This window comes from Gorilla gorilla, chromosome 19, assembly GCF_029281585.2.
Source record: "Gorilla gorilla gorilla isolate KB3781 chromosome 19, NHGRI_mGorGor1-v2.1_pri, whole genome shotgun sequence".
In the NCBI taxonomy this organism is placed as follows: domain Eukaryota; kingdom Metazoa; phylum Chordata; class Mammalia; order Primates; family Hominidae; genus Gorilla; species Gorilla gorilla.
The window spans coordinates 17,746,485-17,770,004 of NC_073243.2; the positions used below are offsets into that span (position 1 = coordinate 17,746,485).

The 23,520-nt window shown below is 41.2% G+C and overlaps 1 protein-coding gene across 4 annotated transcripts in view; it reads left to right on the forward strand.

Annotated features, from left to right (window-relative positions):
- PAFAH1B1 (platelet activating factor acetylhydrolase 1b regulatory subunit 1) overlaps positions 1 to 23,520 on the forward strand; it is a 92,804-nt gene that overhangs the window by 26,525 nt on the left and 42,759 nt on the right. For 3 of the 4 annotated variants that reach the window (XM_055367142.2, XM_031003203.3, XM_055367141.2), the window contains one exon: positions 18,979 to 19,200. In XM_055367142.2, the coding sequence (XP_055223117.1) occupies positions 19,169 to 19,200 (32 nt within the window). In that variant the 5' untranslated portion in view covers positions 18,979 to 19,168. Of the gene's footprint in view, positions 1 to 12,962; positions 13,051 to 18,978; positions 19,201 to 23,520 lie in introns of those variants that run through there. The other variant, XM_055367140.2, reaches the window with a different exon arrangement.

Consider the following 23,520-nt stretch of genomic DNA (forward strand, 5'->3'; position numbering starts at 1 on the left):
CTATTCCTCACTGAATCTTTTAAGGTGAATTTCACATTTAAGTCTATTATACAATTGAGGAAACTCAGGCTTAATGAGGAAACTGGGGTTTAGGGAGACTTTGTGAACATCAAACTTTTCTTTTAATGGCAGAGTCTCCCTCTTTCACCCATGCTGGAGTACAGTGGTTTGATCGTAGCTCACTGTAACCTCAAATTCCTGGGCCCAGATATTCTCCTGCTTCAGTCTCCTATGTAGCTAGGACCACAGGCATGCACCACTATGCTTGGCTAATTATTTTTTTATTATTATTATTCTTTGTGGAGATGTGGTCTTGCTGTGTTGCCCAGCCTCGTTTTGAACTCCTGGATTGAAGCAATCCTCTGGCCCTGGCCTCTTTGTAATATGTCCCCACAAATATGCCTCAGCCCCATATTTTCATAAATGCTACTTGATAAATTCTACCTGATTTTTAGTATATTCAAAAGAAAGTGCGTAATCTCTTATTTTGATTAAATTTTGTTCCTTGTAGCTTAGAACTTTAGGTGAGATTCCCCAAGCATTTGGTGAGTTGATTGTCTAAGCCTAAAGTAAGGTAATGTTGCTTTATGCTGCATTCAGAACATTCTTGTAACTGTAACATTCACCTTAGAATGGAAATGTACAGATTGTTTATAAACATCAGATTCCTATCTAATTCTCTTTACTTTTTGTGACTTTGTTGTAACTTAACTCAGTATCTTATAATATTTTGGTTTGATTCTTTTTTGATTATCTAAAAAATAGATTATTAGGTAGGAACATTAAGACTTAAAAGTGAATAAACAAGTTTTATGTCTCCTTTCTGTTGGATGCTGGTTGTCTGTGCTCTGTAAGTTTTTGTCTGGTTTTAAAAAAACTTGTAGAACCGGCATAACTAAGAAAGTAGCGTGGCCGGGCGCCGTTGCTCATGCCTGTAATCCCAGCACTTTGGGAGGCCGAGGCCGGTAGATCACAAGGTCAAGAGATTGATACCATCCTGGCCAACATGGTAAAACCCCGTCTCTACTAAAAATACAAAAATTAGCTGGGTATGGTGGCGCGTACCTGTAATCCTAGCTACTCGGGAGGCTGAGGTAGGAGAATCACTTGAACCTGGGAGGCAGAGGTTGCAGTGAGCCGAGATCACACCATTGCACTCCAGCCTGGGCGACAAGAGCAAAACTCTGTCTCAAAAAAAAAGTTGCTTTTACTTTTCTAACTGAAATTCAGATTTTAATTCACTAAATTGTAGGCAAAACATCTTTAATTCTTTACCAGCTTTTTTAAAAAACAGGTTTTTTCCTTTAATAGATTTTGTACAAAACTCTAAAGATAATTGAATAAAATGGCAAAAATTGTTGAAAACAAGAGTATATCTGTGATATGAATAGTCATACAGATTAATAAAAATCTTCTGTCTCATAAATGAATTTGAAAAAATGCTGTTATTTTGAAACTACCTTTTTTTTTTGAATTGAGGTGTATATGTGCAGGTTTGTTACATAGGTTAAGCCTAGTACCCGTTAGTTATTTTTGCTGATTCTCTCCCTCCTACCACCCTTCACCCTCTGAAAGGCCCCAGTGTGTGTGGTTTCCCTCTATGTGTCCACATGTTCTCATCATTTAGCTCCCGCTTGTAAGTGAGAACATGCGCTATTTGGCTTTGCGATCCTGTGTTAGTTTGTTAAGGATAATGGCCTCCAGTTCCATCCATGTGGAATTACTATTCTAAACATCTGGTAACTTGCAAGGTGTCATGGAACCCAGCTTATCAGGAAACATTGCTTAACAGATTCTTGAAAGCAACTGGTCTGAAAAGATACTCAGTTCTTGACTGAGAATAACTTCTGCCTTGCTTCATTGCTGCATCTGGAAAATATTTGGATTAAGATTAAGAGCCATAATATATAATACGTGCTATTCAAGCATGGTAGATAATCTGTTTTTTTTTTTGTTTTTTTTTCTTGTTTTTGAGACAGGGTCACCCTCTGTTGCCCAGGCTGGAGTGCAGTGGCGTCATCTCAGCTCACTGCAACCTCTGCATCCTGGGCTGTTGCCCTCCCACCTCAGCCTTCTGAGTAGCTGAGACTACAGGCGTGCGCCACTATGTCCAGCTAATTTTTGTATTTTTTAGTAGAGATGGGGTGTATGTATTCGTTCGTTTTCACGTTGCTGATAAAGACATACCCGAAACTGGGAACAAAAAGAGGTTTAATTGGACTTACAGTTCCACATGGCTGGGGAGGCTTCAGAATCATGGCAGGAGGCGAAAGGCACCTATTACATTGTGGTGGCAAGAGAAAAATGAGGAAGAAGCAAAACCAGAAACAAGATAATCCCATCAGATCTCGTGAGACTTATTCACTATCACGAGAATAGCATGGGAAAGACCAGCCTCCATGATTGAGTTACCTCCCCCTGGGTCTCTCCTGCAACACGTGGGAATTCTGAGAGCTACAGTGCAAGTTGAGATTTGGGTGAGGACACAGCCAAACCATATCATTCCACCCCTGGTCCCTCCATATCTCATGTCCTCCCTTTCAAAACCAATCTTGCCTTCCCAGCAGTCCCGCAAAGTCTTAACTCATTTCAGCATTAACCCAAAAGTCCACAGTCCAAAGTCTTATTTGAGACAAGGCAAGTCCCTTCTGCCTATGAGCCTGTAAAATGAAAAGCAAACTAGTTACTTCCTAGATAAAATGGGGGTATAGGTATTGGGTAAATGCAGCCATTCCAAATGGGAGAAATTGGCTAAAACAGAGGGGTTACAGGGCCCATGCAAGTCCAAAATCCAGCGGGACAGTCAAATTTTAAAGCTCCAAAATAATCTCCTTTGACTCCAGGTCTCACATCCAGGTCACGCTGATGCAAGAGGTGGGTTCCCATGGTCTTGGGCAGCTCTGCTCCTGTGGCTTTGCAGGGTACGGCCTCCCTCCTGTCTGCTTTTACCGGCTGGCCTTGAGTGTCTGCAGCTTTTCCAGGCAACAGTGCAAGCTGTCGGTGGATCTACCATTCTGGGGTCTGGAAGACAGTGGCCCTGTTCTCACAGCTGGGACTCACAGTAGGGACTCGTATGGGGGGCTCTGACCCCACATTTCCGTTCAGCACTGCCTTAGCAGAGGTTCTCCATGAGGGCCCTGTCCCTGCAGCAAACTTTTGCCTGGGCATCTAGATGTTTCCATACATCTTCTGAAATCGAGTTGGAGGTTCCCAAACCTCAATTCTTGACTTCTGTGAACCCACTTGCTCAACACCATGTGGAAGCTGCCAAGGCTTGGGGCTTCCACCCTCTGAAGCCACAGCCTGAGCTGTACATCGGCCCCTTTCAGCCACAGCTGGGGTGGCTGGGACACAGGGTACCAAGTCCCTAGGCTGCACACAGCATGGGGACCCTGGGCCCAGCTCATGAAACCACTTTTTTCTCCTGGGCCTCCAGGCCTGTGATGGGAGGGGCTGCTGCCAGGAAGTTCTCTGACATGGACTGGAGGCATTTTCTCCATGGTCTTGGGAATTAACATTAGGCTCCTTGCTTCTTATGCAGATTTCTGCAGCCAGCTTGAATTTCTCCCCAGAAAATGGGTTTTTCCTTTCTTTTTTTTTTTTTTCCTGAGAGGGAGTCTCACTCTGTCGCCCGGGCTGGAGTGCAGTGGCATGATCTTGGCTCCGCCTCCTGGATTCATGCCATTCTCTTGCCTCAGCCTCCCAAGTAGCTGGGACTACAGGTGACCACCACCACACCCGGCTAATTTTTTGTATTTTTAGTAGAGACAGGGTTTCAGCGTGTTAGCCAGGATGGTCTCAATCTCCTGACCTCGTGATCTGCCCGCCTTGGCCTCCCAAAGTCCTGGGATTACAGGCGTGAGCCACTGCATCTGGCCAAAAATGTTTGTTTTTTTTTTCTATCATATAGTCAGGCTGCAAATTTTCCAAACTTTCATGCTCTACTTCCCCGTTTTGTTTTTTTTTTAAGATGGAGTCTTGCTCTGTCACCCAGGCTGGACTGCAGTGGTGCGATCTCTGCTCACTGAAACCTCCACCTCCTGGGTTGAAGTGATTCTCCTGCCTCAGCTTCCAGGTAGCTGGGATCCCAGCCACAGTAGCTGGGATTAGCCACCACTCCTGGCTAATTTTTGTGTTTTTAGTAGAGATGGGGTTTCACCATGTTGGCCAGGCTGGTCTCGAAACTGCTGACTTCAAACGATCCGCCCACCTTGGCATCCCAAAATGCTAGGATTACAGGCGTGAGCCACTGCCCCTGGCCGCTCTGCTTCCCTTTTAAAACGAAATACTTTTAAAACACCCAGGTCACCTTTTGGATGCTTTACTGCTTAGAAATTTCTTTTGCCAGATACCCTAAATCATCTTTCTCAAGTTCAAAGTTCCACAAATCTCTAGGGCAGGGGCAAAATGCTGCCAGTCTCTTTGCTAAAGCATAATAAGAGTCACCTTTGCTCCAGTTCCCAACGAGCTCCTCATTTCCATCTGAGACCACCTCAGCCTGGACCTTATTGTTCATATCACTATCAGCATTTTTGTAAAAGTCATTCAACAAGTCTCTAGGAGATTCTAAACTTTCCCAGGTTTTCCTGTCTTCTGAGCCCTCCAAACTGTTCCAAACTCTGCCTGTTACCCACTTCCACAGTCACTTCCTTATTTCCGGGTATCTTTTCAGCAATTCCACGTTCTACTGGTACCAATTTACTGTATTAGTTCGTTTTCTTGCTGCTGATACAGACATACCCGAAACTGGGAACAAGAAAAGGTTTAATTGGACTTGTAGTTCCACATGGCTGGGGAGGCCTCAGAATCATGACAGGAAGTGAAAGGCACTTCTTACATGTCAGGGGCAAGAGAAAAATGAGGAAGAAGCAAAAATGGAAACCCCTGATAAACGTATCAGATCTTGTGAGACTTACTATCGCAACAATAGCACAGGAAAGACTGGCCCCGTGATTCAGTTACCTCCCCCTGGGTCCCTTCCGCAACACATGGGAATTCTGGGAGATACAAGTCAAGTTGAGATTTCTGTGGGGACACAGCCAAACCATATCACCTGGTTTCTCCGTGTTGCCCAGGCTGGTCTTGAACTCCTGGGCTCAAGCGATCTGTCTGCCTCGGTCCATCAGAATATTGGAATTACAGGCTTGAGCCACCGTGCCCGGCCTCTGCTGACATTTTAAATAAAGCTTTGGCAAGTGACAATTTGAGGTTAGGAACCATTGATAATTGATGAATTACCGGATAAGTCTTTATTTCTTCTTTCTACATCTGATAATAAATCCGATGATTTCCATTTTCACGTCATTGCTCCTCTACTGTTAACATATAATTATTTATGTCTTCCCTCACACACATCCTTTATTTTCTGTATTTTCCCATTTCATAAACTTCTACTTGTCAGGGACCAATGTAAAAAATAGGGTTTTTTTTTTTTTTTGAGATGGAGTCTTGCTCTGTCACCCAGGGTGGAGTACAGAGGCGCGATCTCGGCTCACTAGAACTTCTGCCTCCCGGGTTCAAGCGATTCTCCTGCCTCAGCTTCCTGAGTAGCTGGGCTTACAGGCATGCGCCACCATGCCTGGCTAATTTTTTTTGTATTTTTAATAGAGACGGGGTTTTACTATGTTGGCCAGGCTGGTCTTGAACTCCTGACCACAGGTAATCTGCCCGCCTCGGCCTCCCAAAGTGCTGGGCAGGCGTGATCCACCGCGCCCAGCCAAAAAAACAGATTATTAATGATTATTTTGTAAAGGTTGTTTTGATAAGTGTGAAACTTGTTTCATTTAACACATTTGGAAACATAAAATGGGAATAATTTAATAAATGATCACCATCATGTTTTATAAAAGTATTTTAATGCTCTCTTGTTTCCTTTCTATTTTTTTTTTTTTTTTAACTCTTCCACTTTCTCTTTTTGTGGTGGGGTACTTACCCTAGCAATAAACACATTGTTGTCTTAGATGCTGCATTGGATAGCAGATATGTGGATATAGTATTAGACTAGAGAATGCTTAAGAATTCTGCATTCCAAAAGCATACTAAAGCCTCTGTTTCTAGTGCTTAAGCAACAGTGTCCTTGATGTCTAAGAAAGTCTGGATATTGATATGCAAATGAAAAAATCAGACTCTTTGAATTATGTTTGTCATATATGCAAGTAGCTTAAAAGAATATTGGAATACTGCCAAAATACATTTCAAAAATATTAAATCTTCTTATTCATTATTTTGACTTTGGAAAGATTTGTGAACCCCCTTAAAATACATGCAATATTTTGTTTATTTTCTTATGTGCTTCTTTGAGAGGAAAGATCTTAGCTTTCATTATATTCTCAAAGGAGTCCAGTAACCTCAAAAAAGGTTAAGAACTTCTATACCAGGTAGTATGAAAATATTGCCTGATTTATTTGTACTGTTGGTTAATGTAGATTGTTCGTTGCAAAATATTAATTCTAAACTCTTTCTTTAAAAAATGTTTACTCCATTTAAGAACCATTTATTAGAGGCTGGGCATGGAGGCTCTTTCCTGTAATCTCAGCACTTTGGGTGGCCGAGGTGACAGAATCGCTTGAGCCCAGGAATTAAAGACCAGCCTAGGCAACATAGCGGGACCCCGTCTCTAGCGGAGGTTGGGGGTAAAAAGAAAAAATTAGCTAGGCATGGTGGCATGCATCTGTTGTCACAGCTACTCAGGAGGCTAAGGTAGGAGGATCTCTTGAGCCTAGGAGTTAGAGGCTGCAGTGAGCTATGATCGATCATGCCATTGCTCTCTAGCCTGAGTGACAGAGTGAGGACCCTGTCTCAAGAAAAACAGAAAAACATTAATAAAAGCCAGGCATGGTGGCTCATGCCTGTAATTCCAGCACTTTGGGAGGCCAAGGCAGGTGGATCACTTGAGGTCAGGAGTTGGGAACCAGCCTGACCAACATGGTGAAACCCCATCTCTACTAAAAATACAAAAAAAATTAGCTAGGCATAGTGGTATGCACCTGTAATCCCAGCTACTCGGGAGGCTGAGGCAAAACAATCGCTTGAACCCAGGAGGCAGAGGTTGCGGTGAGCCGAGATCACGCCACTGCACTCCAGCCTGGGCGACAGTGAGACTCCATCTCAAAAAAAAACAAAAAAAAAATTATTTCTGTCTTCATGTGGTACTTTGCGATTATGTGTTAAACATTAAAAGGCAACTGGAAAGGTAAAATTGTATTCTTGAAATAAGTATGATAACTCAATCATATACTTGTGCTTTCTGATAGCAAAAATACATGTTAAAGGTTGGAAAGGTTAAAGTTAGAAAATTCACAGGCTGAAATAATCTGAGTTAAAGGGTGCCTTAGATGTTAGCTACTATGTAGAAAATTTAGATTAATTACTCAGGTTATAGAGTTGATGACAAACTTGAACCAGCATCACCTTTCTCCCCTCCCCCCCGCCCCGAGGCAGAGTCTTGCTCAGTGGCGCGATCTCGGCTCACTGCAACCTCCGACTCCCTGGTTCAAGCAATTCAACTGCCTCAGCCTCCCAAGTAGCTGGGATTACATGCGCGTGCCACCACGCCCGGCTAATTTTTGTATTTTTAGTAGAGATAGGGTTTCACCATATTGGCCAGGCTGGTCTTGAAGTCCAGATCTCGTGATCTGCCCGCATCGACCTCCCAGAGTGCTGGGATTACAGTCGTGAGCCACCCCGCCTGGGTGCAATTTTTTATATGTTTGTTGGCCATTTGTATATCTTCTTTTGAGAATTGTCTCTTCATGTCCTTAGCCAACTTTTTGATGGGATTGTTTGTTTTTTCTTACTGACTTGTTTGAGTTCATTGTAGATTCTGGATATCAGTCCTTTGTCAGACGTATAGATTGTGAAGATTTTCTCCCACCCTGTGGGTTGTCTGTTTACTCTGCTGACTGTTCCTTTTGCCATCCAAAAGCTCTTCAGTTTAATTAGGTCCCAGCTATTTATCTTTGTTTTTATTGCATTTGCTTTTGGGTTCTTGGTCATGAGATCCTTGCCTAAGACAATGTCTAGAAGGGTTTTTCCAGTGTTACCTTCTAGAATTTTTAGTTTCAGGTCTTAGGTTTAAGTCCTTAATTCATCCTGAGTTGATTTTTGTATAAGGTGAGAGATGAGGATCCAGTTTCATTTTCCTGTATGTGGCTAGCCAGTTATCCCAGGACTATTTATTGAAAAGGGTGTCCTTTCCCTACTTTATGTGTTTGTTTGCTTTGTTGAAGATCAGTTGGCTATAAGTATTTGGGTTTATTTCTGGGTTCTCCATTCTGTTCCATTGGTCTATGTGCCTATTTTTATACCAGTGCCACGCTGTTTTGGTGACTATGGCCTTATAGTATAGTTTGAAAGCAGATAGCGTGATGCCTCCAGATTTTTTCTTTTTGCTTAGTCTTACTTTGGCTATGCAGTCTCTTTTTTGGTTCCACATAAATTTTAGAATCATTTTTTGTAATTCTATGAAGAATGATGGTATTTTGATGGGGATTGTGTTGAATTTGTAGATTGCTTTTGGCAGTATGGTCATTTTCACAATATTCTACCCATCCATGAGCATGGGATGTGTTTCCATTTGTTTGTGTCATCTCTGATTTCTTTTGGCAACGTTTTGTAGTTTTCCTTGTAGATGTCTTTCAACTCCTTGGTTAGGTATATTCCTAAGTATTTTATTTGTGACTATTGTAAAAGGGGTTGAGTTCTTGATTTGATTCTCTGCTTAGTTGCTGTTGGTGTATAGAAGAGCTACTGATTTGTGTACATTAATCTTGAATCCAGAGACTTTGCCGAATTCTTTTATCAGTTCTAGGAGCTATCTGAGGAGTCTTTAGGGTTTTCAGGGTAAATGATCATATCATCAGCAAACAGTGACAGTTTGACGTCCTCTTTACTGACTTGGATGCCCTTTATTTCTTTCTCTTGTCTGATTGCTCTGGCTAGGACTAACAGTACTATGTTGAAGAGGAGTGGTGAGAGTGGGCATCCTTGTCTTGTTCGAGTTCTCAGAGGGAATGCTTTCAACTTTTCCCCTTTCATTATGATGTTGGCTGTGGGTTTGTCATAGTTGGCTTTTATTATGTTAAGGTATTTCCCTTGTATGCTGATTTTGCAGAGAGTTTTAATTATAAAGGGATTCTGGATTTTGTTGAATGCTTTTTCTACATCTATTGAGATGATCATGTGGTTTTTGTTTTTAATTCTGTATGTATTGTATCACATTTATTGACCTGCATATATTAAACCATCCCTGCACCCCTAATTATGAAACCTACTTGATCATGGTGGATCAACATATCTTTTTGATATGTTGTTGGATTTGGTTAGCTAGTATTTTTTTAAGGATTTTAGCATCTATGTTCATTAAGGATATTGGTCTGTAGTTTTCTTTTTTGGTTGGTTGGTTGTAGTTTCCTTTCCTGGTTTTGGTATTAGGGTGATGCTGGCTTCATAAAATGAATTAGGGAGGGCTCCTTCTTTCTCTGTCTTGTGGAATATTATCAAAAGAATTGGTACCAACTCTTCTTTGAATGTCTGATAGAATTCTGCTGTGAATCCGTCTGGTCCTGGACCTTTTTTTGTTGGTAATTTCTTAATTACCGTTTCAATGTCACTGCTTGTTATTGGTCTGTTCAGTGTATCTAATTCTTCCTGATTTATGTGAGGAGGGTTGTGTTTTTCCAAGAATTTATCCATCTCTTCTAGGTTTTCTCATTTATGTGTGTAAAGGTGTTCACAGTAGCCTTGAATGATCTTTTGTATTTCTGTGGTGTCAGTTGTAATATCTCCTGTTTCATTTTCTTAATGAGGTTATTTGGATTTTCTCTCTGCTTTCCTTGGTTGCTAATGGTCTATCAATTTTGTTTTATCTTTTCAAAGAACCAGCTTGTTTCATTTATCTTTTGTACTGTGTTTTTTTGTTTGTTTGTTTCAATTTCATTTAGTTCTGCTCTGATCTTGGTTATTTATTTTCTTCTGCTGGGTTTGGGTTTGGTTTGTTCCTCTTTCTCTAGTTCCTTGAGGTGTGACCTTAGATTGTCTGTGCTCTTTCAGACTTTTTGATGTAGGCGTTTAGGGCTATGAACTTTCCTCTTAGCACTGCGTTTGCTGTATCCCAGAGGTTTTGATAGGGTGTGTCATTATTGTCATTCAGTTCAAAGAATTTTTTAATTTCCATCTTGATTTCATTTTTGACCCAGTGCTCATTCAGGAACAGGTTATTTAATTTCCATGTATTTGCATGGTTTTGAAGGTTCATTTTGGAGTTTATTTTCAGTTTTATTCCATCGTGGTCTGAGAGAGTGCTTGATATAATTTCAATTTTCTTAAATTTATTGATGCTCATTTTGTGGTCTGCTTTGGAGAAAGTTGCATGGGCTGTTGAATAGAATGTGTATTCTGTGGTTATTGGATGAAATGTTCTGTGTATATCTGTTAAGTCCATTTGTTCCAGGGTATAGTTTAAATCTGTTATTCCTTTGTTGAATTTCTGTCTTGATGACCTGTCTAGTGCTGTCAGTGGAGTATTGAAGTCCCCCACTATTATTGTGTTGCTGTCTGTCTCATTTCTTAGGTCTATTAGTAATTGTTTTATAAATTTGGGCACTCCAGTGTTAGGTGCATATATGTTTAGGATTGTGGTATTTTCCTGTTGGACAAGGCCTTTTACTGTTATATAACGTCCCTCTTTTTCTCTTTTAACTGCTGTTGCTTTAAAATTTGTTTTGTCTGATATGAGAATAGCTGCCCCTGCTTGCTTTTGGTGTCCATTTGCATGAAATGCCCTTTTCCACCCCTTTACTTTAAATTTATGTGAGTCCTTATGCTTTAGGTGAGTCTCCTGAATAGGAGGCTGCAGATGGTTGGTGAGTTCTTATTCAGTCTGCAGTTCTGCATCTTTTAAGTGGAGCATTTAGTCCATTTCCATTCAATGTTAGTATTGAAATGTGAGGTACTGCAGCATTCATCATGCTCTTTGTTGCCTGTGGACTTTGGGTTTTTTTGTTTTTTGCTTTTGCTTTTTAACTTGAATTTTTGTTTTGTAGGTCCTATGTGATTTATGCTTTAAAGAGGTTCTGTTTTGATGTGTTTCAAGGATTTGTTTCAAGATTTAGAGCTCTGTTTAGCAGTTCTTGTAATGGTGGCTTGGTAATGGTGAATTCTCTCAGCATTTGTTTGTCTGAAAATGACTGTAGCTTTCCTTCATACACAATGCTTGGTTTCACTGGATATAAAATTCTTGGCTGATAATTGTTTTGTTTGAGGAGGCTGAAGATAAGGCCCTAATCCCTTCTAGCTTGTAGGGTTTCTGCTGAGAAATACGCTGTTAATCTGATAGGTTTTCCTTTATAGGTTACCTGGTGCTTCTGTCTCACAGCTCTTAAGATTCTTTCCTTCGTCTTGTCTTTGGATAACCTGATGACAGTGTGCCTAGTGGAGATCTTTTTGCAGTGACTTTCCCAGGTGTTCTTTGTGCTTTTTGTGTTTGAATGTCTAGGTCTCTAGCAGGGCCGGGGGAGTTTCCTCAGTTATTCTCCCAAATATGTTTTCCGTGCTTTTAGAGTTCTCTTCTTCCTCAGGAACACTGATTATTCTTAGGTTTGGTCGTTTAACATAATCCCAGACGTCTTGGAAGCTTTGTTCATATTTTCTTATTCTTTTTTCTTTGTCTTTGTTGGGTTGGGTTACTGTCTTCAAGCTGGTAATTGGAAATAGACATGATTTAAATATCTAGCAATAAAAGATTGTTAAAAATAGTACATCCACATGATCAAATATCATTCAGTCATTAAAAACTATGACAAGGCCGGGTGCGGTGGCCCACTCCTGCAATGCCAGCACTTTGGGAGGCTGAGGCGGTGGATCACCTGAGGTCATGAGTTTGAGACCAGCCTGACCAACATGGTGAAACCTTGTCTCTACTAAAAATACAAAAATTAGCCAGGCGTGGTGGCGTGTGCTTGTAATCCCAGCTACTCGGGAGGCTGAGGCAGGAGAATCACTAGAACCCGGGAGGCAGAGGCTGCAGTGAGCCGAGGTTGGACCACTGCACTTCAGCCTGGGCGACAGAGCAAGATGCTCTGTCTCAAAAAAAAAAAAAAAAAAAGAAAGAAAGGAAACTTGGCCCAGGCTATCTGCCTCCCAGCGGTGAAAGAAAAGGGCTTTAGTTCTTCAGTAGTCTGTGAAGTCTGCGTGCCGGATTCGCACCCTCCCCTGAGTTCTGGCCAGGAGGCTTCCCACCCCATTCAAATGGTTACAAAATTTGGCTAGAGAATTCCTTCTCCCTGTGGGGTTTTACCCCCTCCTTCTCTGGCCACCCTCCCTGTGGTGCCAGGCAAGAATGGGCTGCTTGGGGATCCAGTGAGCTCCTGGGGCCTTTCTGCTGCATCCTCTACCCCTGCATTTTGCGTGGCTCTCTAAGTTAAAGTCTGAAACTTCGACTGCAGACGGACCTTCTGCCTCTCTAGTGGGGGTGTGTGCTCAGGAGAGGAGGGTCTTCCTTTCTCACTTCTGCAGTTGGGACACTCACAGTATTTGGGGTGTCTCCCGGGTCCTGCAGGAGCAATCCGCTTCCTTCAGAGGGTCTGTGGATCCTCTTGGGGTTGCTGGTTTGTTCTTGCAGTGGATCTGGAGCTAAAATTCACAGTGCAAGCCTCTGCATGCTGCTCTGTCCGAAGCTGCAATCTAGTCCTGCTTCCTGTCTGCCATGATCCTTTAATTCCTCTCCTTCTGATTTTTTAAAAAATGTTTTATTATGGAAAACGTCAGACCCTTCCACAAAGTTAGAGAATAGTGTAATGAACCATTATGTACCCATTACCGAGCCTCAACAGTTAGCAATTCAAAGCCTGTCTTGTTTCATGTATCTCTCTCGTTCACTGTCATTACCCAAGTCACAGACATGATATTATTTTACTTCGATTTGATGTAGCTTTTTCATTGTTTATTTTCTTTTTGTAGAGATGGGGTCTTGCTGTGTTGCTCAGGCTGGTCTTGAACTCCTGGCCTCAAACAATCCTCCTGCCTTGGCCTCCCGAAGTCTTGGGATTTCAGGCGTGAGCCTCCACACTCAGCCTCATTGTGTATTTCTGAAAGACTTTTAAAAATAGCCACAATACTGTTATCACTTCAAACAAATTCAGTTATTTAGTATTACCAGATGTACAGCCAGTGTTCAAATTTTCCCAAGTTTGTTCATTGGTTTATTTTACAGTTTGTCCAAATCTAGATCTAAATTAAGTCTATAAATTGCAATTGGTTGATATGTTACTTGTCTCACTTAATCCAGAGGTTTCCCTTTCTGTCTCTTTTTTTTTCCCTTGGTATTTATTGAAGAAACTGGGTCATTTGTTTTATAGGACTTTTCACAGTCTAGATTTTGTTGATTGTATCCCCATGGTGTTCTTTAATGTACAGTTGGCCCTCTGTATCTGTGGGTTCTGCATCTGTGAATTCAATCCTGGATAGAAGATATTAGAAAAAAATATGTCTGTACTGAATATATACAGACTTTTATTCTTGTCATTCTCTTAATAATACATTATAACAACTATTTACATAATATTTACATTGTATTGAGTATTATATGTAATCCAGAGATGATTTATATTATAGGGGAAGATATGCATAGGTTATATGTAAATCCTACACCATTTTTTATCAGGGATATGAGCAACCTCGGATACCAAAATCCTGGAGGTCCTAGAACCATTGCCCCATGGATACTGAGGTGCACACTGTATTCATCCGCCCTCTATACTTCTTGCAGATTGGTAGTTGGAGCCAGAGGCTTGATTCATGTTTGATTTTTGTGGCAAGAATACTTCATGGGTGGTAGTTGTTATTCCATCACTACACCAATATAAACTATAGTTATATAGATATATAGCTATAATCATACCCCTGGTCTGGTTGTCTTTTTGTTGTTTCACTAGGCTTTGGTTAATTCTTTCTTCATTTCTCCTGTGGTCTTTTTCTCCACCATCAAGATTTCTTTTTTTCTTTTTCTTTTTCTTTCTTTTCTTTTCTTTTTTTTTTTTTTTTGGAGCTGGAGTTTTGCTCTGTTGCCAGGGCTGGAGTGCAGTGATGCAATCTCAGCTCACTGCAACCTCCGCCTCCCGGGTTCCAGCACTTCTCCTCCCTCAGCCTCCCGAGTAGCTGGGATTACAGGTGCCTGCTACCACTACCAGCTAATTTTTGTATTTTTAGTAGAGATGGGGTTTCGCCATGTTGGTCAGGCTGGACTCAAACTCCTGATCTCAGGTAATCCACCTGCCTCAGCCTCCCAAAGTGCTGGGATTACAGGTGTGAGCCACTGTGCCCAGCCAGGATTTCTATTTTTTTTTTTTTTTTTAATTTGTAAGGCATCATACCTAGACTATCAGGATTTAAGTATCTAATTTGGCTGGGGGAAGAAAGAGAAAAACTGCTTTTCAATATTTTCATCTACTTTTAAAATATTTGTTTATGGTACCATCTCTGCTTCATCTCTTTCCTCATTTAAATATTTCTGCCATGTGAAACCACTTTACTGAAACCATTCTCCTGAAACCATTCTCATCAAGGTTATCAACGAGCTCCTTGCTGAATACAACAGACCCATCCAACCTTACTTTGCTTGATAGTTGGACAGCTTTGGATACTGTTGATTGCTTCCTTGAAATACTCTCTTGGCTTTTGAGACATACTCTCTCCTCTTTTTCTTTTACCTCTTGAACTGTTACTTTCAGCCTCAGTTGTAGGCTCTTTTAAATATAGGTGTTGCTCTGCACAGTCTCCATGGGTAATCTTACCCGCTGCTGTGGTTTCAGAAAACATTTCTAAATAAAAAGTACCAAACCTTTTTTTTTTTTTTTTTTTTTGATAGGTTGGTTCGCTTCAGAACTAACTTGTTTGTTACAGTTTGGTACTGGAGATTTCACAGGCATCTTAGAATCAACATACGTAAAATGGAGTTAATCATACTTTCCTCATCCCCTCACACATTCTAGTTTCCTGTTCAATTTAGTTTAGTTTTTTTGTTTGTTTTTTGAGATGGAGTCTTGCTCTGTTGCCCACCCTGGAGTGCAATGGCTCAATTTCAGCTCAACTGCAACCTCCGCCTCCCAGGTTCAAGCAATTCTCCTGCCTCAGCCTCTCAAGTAGCTGGATTACAGGTGCTCGCCACCATGCCCAGCTAATTTTTTGTATTTTTAGTAGAGACGGGGTTTTGCCATGTTGGCCAGGCTGGTCTTGAACTCCTGACCACTGGTGATCCACCCACCTTGGCCTCCCAAAGTCCTGAGATTACAGGCATGAGCCACTGCGCCCAGTCTCAACTTGGTTGTAAGCCAGAAATCACTTGACTCCTTGACTGACTTTCTCCGTTTCTGGCTGTCCACATTGAGTCACTAGTCCTGTAAGATTTACCCAGTAAACAACTTAAATGCATCTCATTCTCTTTATTTACTCCTGTTGTCCTAATGTAGACCTCTGTCATCTGTCACTTTCATTACTGTAAGCTTCCTTTCTGGTCTATTCTTCACTATGTAAGTGAGAGTGATTTTTTTTTTTTTTTCTAAAATCTTATCTAATGGCTCCCTATTGGCCCTGGGATAAATTATAAAGACCTGAGTTTATTTTGTGGCCTGTTTGCTTGCTCAGCTTCGTCCTGAGTCATCACCCGCAGGTGGCAATACTTGTCACATTATTCACGCTGTTTTAATTGCCTTCTTGGCTGATGCTTCCAGTAGACTGTGACTTCTTGAATGTAAAGACCAAGTCCAGCCGGGTGTGGTGGCTCACACCTGTAATCCGAGCGCTTTGGAGACCAAGGCCGGCGGATCACTTGAAGTCAGGAGTTTGAGACCAGCCTGGCCAACATGGTGAAACCCTGTCTTTACTAAAAATACAAAAAGTAGCCAGGCATGGTCGTGGGTGCCTGTAATCCCAGCTACTCAGGAGGCTGAGGCAGGAGAATCACTTGAAGCTGGGAGGCAGAGGTTGCAGTGAGCTGAGATTCTGCCAGTGCCCTCCTGGGCAACAAGAGTGAAACTCTGTCTCAAAAAAAAAAAAAAAGACCAAGTCCTTTTCCCCATTAAACATGGTATTTAAGACAATACCTAGCACATAATATAAATTAAGTGTTCTTTATATGTTTGTTGAATGAATAAATTTGTTCAGTACACCAATATATTTAATGATTTATGTATGTGTTTTATCATTATTAGATAGTCTTACTGTGCCAGTACTGTCATCATTCTTTTATTTTTATTTCTTAAGAGACAGAGTTTCTCTCTGGCGCCCAGCCTGGAGTATAGTGCCACAATCATGGTTCACTGCAGCCTTGACCTCCTGGGCTCAAGCAACCCTCCTGCCTCTGCCGCCTGAGTAGCTGGGACTGACTATAGGTGTGTGCCACCATGCCCGGCCAATTTTTTTTACTTGTAGAGACAGGCTTTGTTTCCCAGGCTGGTCTCAAACTCCTGGGCTCAAGCAATCCTTCCACCTCAGCCTCCCAGAGTGTTGGGATTACAGGCATGAGCCACCATGCACTACACTGTCATTATTCTTGTACATTCATTTGCTTTTTTGGCTAGCAGAGATAGGTTTATAATTAAATTGGACTCCATAATATACATAATACAGTGGGGTTTTTTTTCTGATTAAAGCAGGGAGTTTTGCCCTACCTCGTTTTCACTCTATATGATTGAACCAGGCATGGTGGCTCACGCTTGTAATCCTAGGACTTTGGGAGGCCAAGCCAGGAGGATTGCTTCAGTTCAGAAATTTGAGACCAGACTGGGCAACGTGGCAAAACCCTGTCTCTACAAAAATAGAAAAATACAAAAAAAAAAAAAAAAAAATTAGCTGGGGTTGGTGGCACATGCCTGTAGTCTTAGCTACTCAAGAGGCTGAGGTGGGGGGATACCTGAGCCTAGCTTGGTTGAGGCTGCAATGAACCATGATTATGCTGCCACTGTACACCAGCCTGGACAACAAAATAAGACCCCATCTCAAAAAAGAAACAGTATGGAGAAAAGTGAGACTTGAATAATTGGGAGTTGTTAAGTACCAAAGAAGTATGGTTTACTGGCTTGTCTGTTGTGTTTGGTTCCAGTTCCACTATTTCTTACTGATTCCAATCATATTTCTCAGAATTTATATGGAGTGATGGTGATGGCATTCAGCTATCATTTGTAGTTAGCTGGGCTCCAGGTCAGAAGAATCCTTAAGGATTATAAAATAAATTCCTGCTTATATTTACTAGAATTGTTCTTAAGATAAGGATCGCTAATGAAATAGCAGTTGCCATAGCAAGCACCTGAGCTGTCACTTTTTCACTCAGGGCTCATGTTCGTTTTTCGTTTGTTTGTTTTTGAGACGGACTTTTCCTCTGTTGCCCAGACTGGAGTACAGTGGCATGATGTCGGCTCACTGCAACCTCTGTCTCCCAGGTTCAAGCAATTTCTCGCAAATTTTTGTATTTTTAGTAGAGACGGGATTTCACCGTGTTGGCCAGGCTGGTCGCAAACTCCTCACCTCAAGTGGTCTGCCCGCCTCAGCCTCCCAAAGTGCTAGGTTTACAGACATGAGCCACCACGCCTGGCCTCAGGGCTCATATTTGAAACCCGAAGGCATGCATTTTTTTTTCCTTTAAAAGAAATTGGGTCTCGCTTTGTCACCTAGGCTGGAGTGCAATGGCATGATCGTAGCTTTCCATAACCTTGAACTCTTGGGTAGCAAGCATTCCTGCTGCCTTAGCTTCTCAAGTAAGCATGCACCATCACACCTACCTAATTTTTAAAATTTTCTGTAGAGACAGGGTCTCCTGTGTTTCCCAGGCTGGTCTTGAACTCCTGGGCTCAAGTGATCCTCTTGCCTTAACCTCCCAAAGTACTAGGATTACATGTGTGAGCCACCACAGCCTGCCTCTCATTCTTCTTTCTTCACTGGTTTATTCATTACTGTATTCCCAGTGCCTGGAGCAGTGACTGGAATGGCATTTGAAAGGTACTCAGGAAATGGTCCTTAACTCTTCTGTCCATGATAGGTTTCTAGATTGGTTGTCCCACAGGATCTTCATTACATGTTAATTTCATATCATTTGGAGGATGATTTTTTTATTGCTTTGAATTGCCTCTTCCAATCAAATTTTATATATACCAGTAGCCTCTATTTTAAGTAAGACCATCGCAAATACATTTCTTAATTAGGTACATTGGTTAAGAGAGCATAAGATTCCAGCACTTTGGGAGACTGAGGCAGGAGGATCCCATGAATACAGGAGTTTGAGACCAGCAATGTAGGGAGACCTGTCTCTACAAAAAAAAATTTAAGAATTAGCTGGGCATGGTGGTGTGTGCCTGTCGTCCCAGCTGCTTGGGAAGCTGAGGTGGGAGGATCGCTTAAGCCCAGAGGGGGAAGGCTGCAATAAGCTGTGATCATGCCACTGCACTCCAACCTGTGTGAGAACCTGTCTCCAAAAAAACAATAAAAAGCATAAGATCGCTAAGTAGTGTATGTTATAAATACCGGCCATTCTAAGGTTATTGGTGACTAACACTCAACCTTGAAGGTTACTTCAGTTATAGTTGGCACCGTTCGGCTTGTGCAGTTCATGAAACCCTTATCTGTTTTACCTTTTATACCTTTTTTGTAAATTTGAAGTTTTACTTTTTGTCTCTAAGAGAGAATTACATTCTTTTAGAGTTACATGTTAATATTTGAAATCAAATGTATCTGGCGGGTTAACATGATTGGGAGTGGGTAAATGTATGTTAAATTTAAAAGTAATGCTGTTTTGGCTCATTGAATTATTAATTTAAAAGACAAAACAGTATGGTTTTTGACATTAGTTGACTTTCACTATAAGTGGAAAATCATCATCTAATATTTATACTAACATCACAATAAAATTTATCTTTGAAAATGAGTACTGTAACTAATAATTTAGAAATAAATTTTAAGTGAAATAATCTTTTTTCTTCTCTTTCTCCTTAGGTGGAATGAATCTTACTTGTTGAATATCTTCTGGTTACTAGTTGGATTCATTTGTGAAAGAATCATTTTCCCCTGTGTGGAAGACACTTAGTGGCATATTTAAATTATAAGTCCACGGATCAAAAAGCTTTTTGATTTCCCAAAGGAGGGACATACCACTATATCAGATAAGCTTGACATTACAGCCAAGATGGTGCTGTCCCAGAGACAACGAGATGAACTGTAAGTTTCTTTGTTTTGTGCTTTTAAAAAAATCTCCCTCATGAGAGAGAAAGTACTAAATTAAAATACAGCTTTGGGAGGTCTCTTCTAAGATTAAAACTATTTTTACCAGTGTTCCAATATTAGTTTAGGCAGTTTGGTCTGATTTTAAAACAGTCTTATTATGATATAGCATTATTTTTAAAATTTATTTATTCTTTCTGAGAAGGAGTTTTTCGCTTTTGTCACCCAGGCTGGAGTGCAGTGGCGCCATCTCGGCTCACTTCAACCTCCGCCTCCCAGGTTTAAGCTATTCTCCTGCCTCAGCCTCCCAAGTAGCTGGGATTACAGGCACCCGCTACCATGCCTAGCTAATTTTTGTATTTTTAGTAGAGATGGGCTTTCACCATGTTGTCCAGGCTGGTCTCGAATTCCTGACCTCAAGTGATCCACTCACCTCGGCCTCCCAACGTGCTGGGATTACAGGCATGAGCCACTTTGCCCGGCCGTGATACAGCATTATTCACCCTTGTGACTTGATTGTATGTAAGTTTAACACAAAACAGACAAGTCAGTTGGGATGAGTTTTACCCTAAGCTTATTTTTATTTTTATTTTTATTTTTGAGTTGGAGTCTCGTTCTGTCACCCAGGCTGGAGTGCAGTGGCGCAATCTCAGCTCACTGCAAGCTCTGCCTCCCGGGTTCACGCCATTCTTCTGCCTCAACCTCCCGAGTAGCTGGGACTACAGGTGACCGTCAACACGCCTGGCTAATTTTTGTATTTTTAGTAGAGATGGGGTTTCACCGTGTTAGCCAGGATGGTCTCAATCTCCTGACCTCGTGATCCGCCTGCCTCGGCCTCCCAAAGTGCTGGGATTACAGGCGTGAGCCACCGTGCCTGGCCCCTAAGCTTATCTTTTAAAATATTATGTTCAATAGGAAGTTAGGTGCTTCATAGCTCTTCTAAACCTTTTTTTGGTCTGGAATCTGTGCGTTAGAAAAATGAAAGCTGTTTTGTTCTTGTTATCACTGATGTCTTTCCTTTGCCTTGTTGTGTTTCTTTTATCTTCCAATGGCCATTACAGAATTTGAAGAATTTGAACTTTATGAGGTAGCTAATAAAATAATTAATGCAGATGCTTTAATGAGAGAGGTGTGAAATGGTTTGACCCCTTCTGTTTTAGAGTATTTTGTAGCATTCCATTTTTATAGGTGAAGAACATAGGGGGATTTTCCACTCCCCCGCTTCACCTGACTAGCCTTAAAAACATAAAAACAAAACGGGAAAATGTAGCTTTATGTTCTACTTCTTTTTTTTTTTTGAGATGGAGTCTTGCTCTGTCGCCCAGGCTGGAGTGCAGTGGTGCAATCTCGGCTCACTGCAACCTCCGCCTCCAGGGTTCAACCAATTCTGTTGCCTCAGCCTCCCAAGTAGCTGGGATTACAGGCACCTGCCACTGCGCCCAGCTAATTTTTGTATTTTTAGTAGAGACAGGGTTTCACCATCTTTGCCAGGCTGGTCTCTAACTCCTGACTTCGTGATCCTCCTGCTTTGGCCTCCCAAAGTGCTGGGATTACAGGCATGAGTATGTTCTATATTTTTACAATTAAAAAAAAAAATTTTGTGGCTTTTCAACAATTTTTATTTGGAAGTAATTTCAAATTTATAAAGTTGCAAGATTAGCACAAAGCATACTAATGTTTTTTTAAATACACCCATTGTTAACATTTTGTACCATTTGCTTTATCATTTGCACTTTGTGTGTTGGGGGGGCGTGTGTGCAGTATGCAATAGGTTTTTCTTAAACCATGTCAGAGTAAGTTGCATATATCAAAGAAATACCTTTTCCCACAAATAAACTTAAGTAGTTCCCAAAAATAAGGATATTCTATAAAACCATAGTATAGCCAGCAGTTTTATTAAATTTAACCTTCCATATTCCAGTTTTGTCAGTTGATTCCATAATGTCCTTTGTGGCACTTTCTTACTCTCGTACATCGTCCCATCCAGGATCAGGTTTTCATTTAGCCCTCATGTGTCTTCAGTCACATTTAATCTGGAACAGTTCCTCAGCTTTTGTCTTTTTTTTTTTTTTTTTTTTTTGACCTTGATGTTTTTGAGGAATAGTCTTTGTTTTAAAATAGAGTATTTCTCATATTGTCCTTTTTTTTTTTTTTTTGAGACAGAGCCTCGCACTGTCACCCGGGCTGGAGTGCAATGGTGCGATCTCGGCTCACTGCAACCTCCGCTTCCTGGGTTCACACTATTCTCCTGCCTCAGCCTCTGGAGTAGCTGGAATTACAGGCGCACACCACCACACCCGGCTTATTTTTTGTATTTTTAGTAGAGGCGAGGTTTCACTGTGTTGGCCAGACTAGTCTCAAACTCCTGACCTGGTGATCTGTCCACCTCAGCCTCCCAAAGTGCTCATATTGTACTTTTCTAGTGTTTCCTCATGATGAGATACGGGTTACGCATTCTTGGCCAGAATACTACATAAGTAGTTTGTATTCTTCTTAAGAGAGTTGCATTTAGAGAGACATAATGGTCATCTGCCCCTCCGTTTTCATCCTCAACCAAGATGACTGATTTTTCCACTGTGTAGTTACTGTTATTTTCTTTACCACAAATAAGTGGGAAGTACTTTAAGACCATGCAAACATTCATGTTTTCCATCAGTATTTCCCTCCTGGATTTGAGGTCTATCGATTCTCGCCTGAACCATCTTTACTACAGTGGTTATAGAGTGATGGTTTTCACCACCACTCATTCCACACTACAGGCAGCACTTATCATTTTGCTGTAAGCAAGGGACTTTCTTTTTCTTCTTTTTATTTACTTGTCTTTTTTCTTTTTTGTTTTTGTTTTTTTGGGAGATAGAGTCTCACTCTATTACCCAGGCTGGAGTGCACAGAGTGCAGTGCTGCGATTTTGGCTCACTCCAACCTCTGTCTCCCGGGTTCAAGCGATTCTCCTGCCTCAGCCTCCCAAGTAGCTGAGATTACAGGCACCCACCACCACGCCCAGCTAATTTTTGTATTTTTAGTAGAGACAGGGTTTCACCATGTTGGCCAGGCTGGTCTTGAACTCCTGACCTCAGGTGATGCGCCCACCTCGGCCTCCCAAAGTGCTGGGATTACAGATGTGAGCCACCACACCTGGCTGTCTTTTCATTATTGATGTGAACTCATGAGTTCTCATATTTTCCATAGTTTATCATTCATTACTATTCTCACTGTTTTCATACTTGAATTGTCCCAAATTTGGCCCATGAGAGCCCCCTCAGTTGATGCTTTTGTATGCTCCTATCATTTTGGGGGATTACTTCCTTACTTTCTAGAATAACAAGATGTTCCGGGTTTACTGTGTACCTATCCTGCCTTAATTCTAGAATCAGCTCTTTCTCCAACAAGCTTTGGTTCTTCTTAGTGGTGCATGATATGTATTAGAGACCAAGATACGGGCACTAGGTATGGGCATTATTACTGGGATGTCTTTGTTTCTGGGCCCTTTAAGTAGACAGAGGTAGAAAATACATGCATGTATAAATACATATACTGACACCCTAGTATAGACGTATACAAGTGTTTTCTCAGTCTTGGCACGATTGACATTTTGGGCCAAATAATTCCTTATTGTGGGGTCTGTCTTGTACAATTTTGGTTGTTAGCAACGTCTCTGGCTTCCACCCACTAGATGCTACAAAGAAAATTATCTCCAGACATTGCCAGTGTCACCAGTTGAAAACTACTGATAAGTACCTACATGTCCACATACTTACTTCAGAAATCATTAGGCTACAGTGATGCTTCTAATTCTGGTCTGTCCCCACAGAATTCTTTATCTTCTCTCATACCGTTTATTTATATCCCTCTTCTTCTGTAGTGAGAACTCTGACTCCCAATAATATCAATAGATTGATTCACTTCCTCAATTCTGTAATATAGGATGAGCAGCCCAAGTCCAAAAATCCAAAATGCTTCCAAATCCGAAACTTTCTGAGTGCCAGCATGACACTACAAGTGGACAGTTCCACACCTGACTGACCCCATGTGACAAGTTGCAAATGTTATTTAAAATTTTGTATAGAATTACCTTCATTAGAACTTGGGGATAAGTGTTCAGAAAAAAATAAATAAAATTGCCTTCAGTCTGTATGTATAAGGCATTTATGAAACAAATGAATTTCGTGTTTAGACTTGGTTGAGTCTCATCTCCGAGATACCTCGATAGATACATGCAAATATTCCATAATTTAGAAAAAATGTTGAAATCTGAAATACCTCTGATCCCAAGCATTTCAGATAAGAGCTACTCAACCTCTACTTCTCAAATAGTTT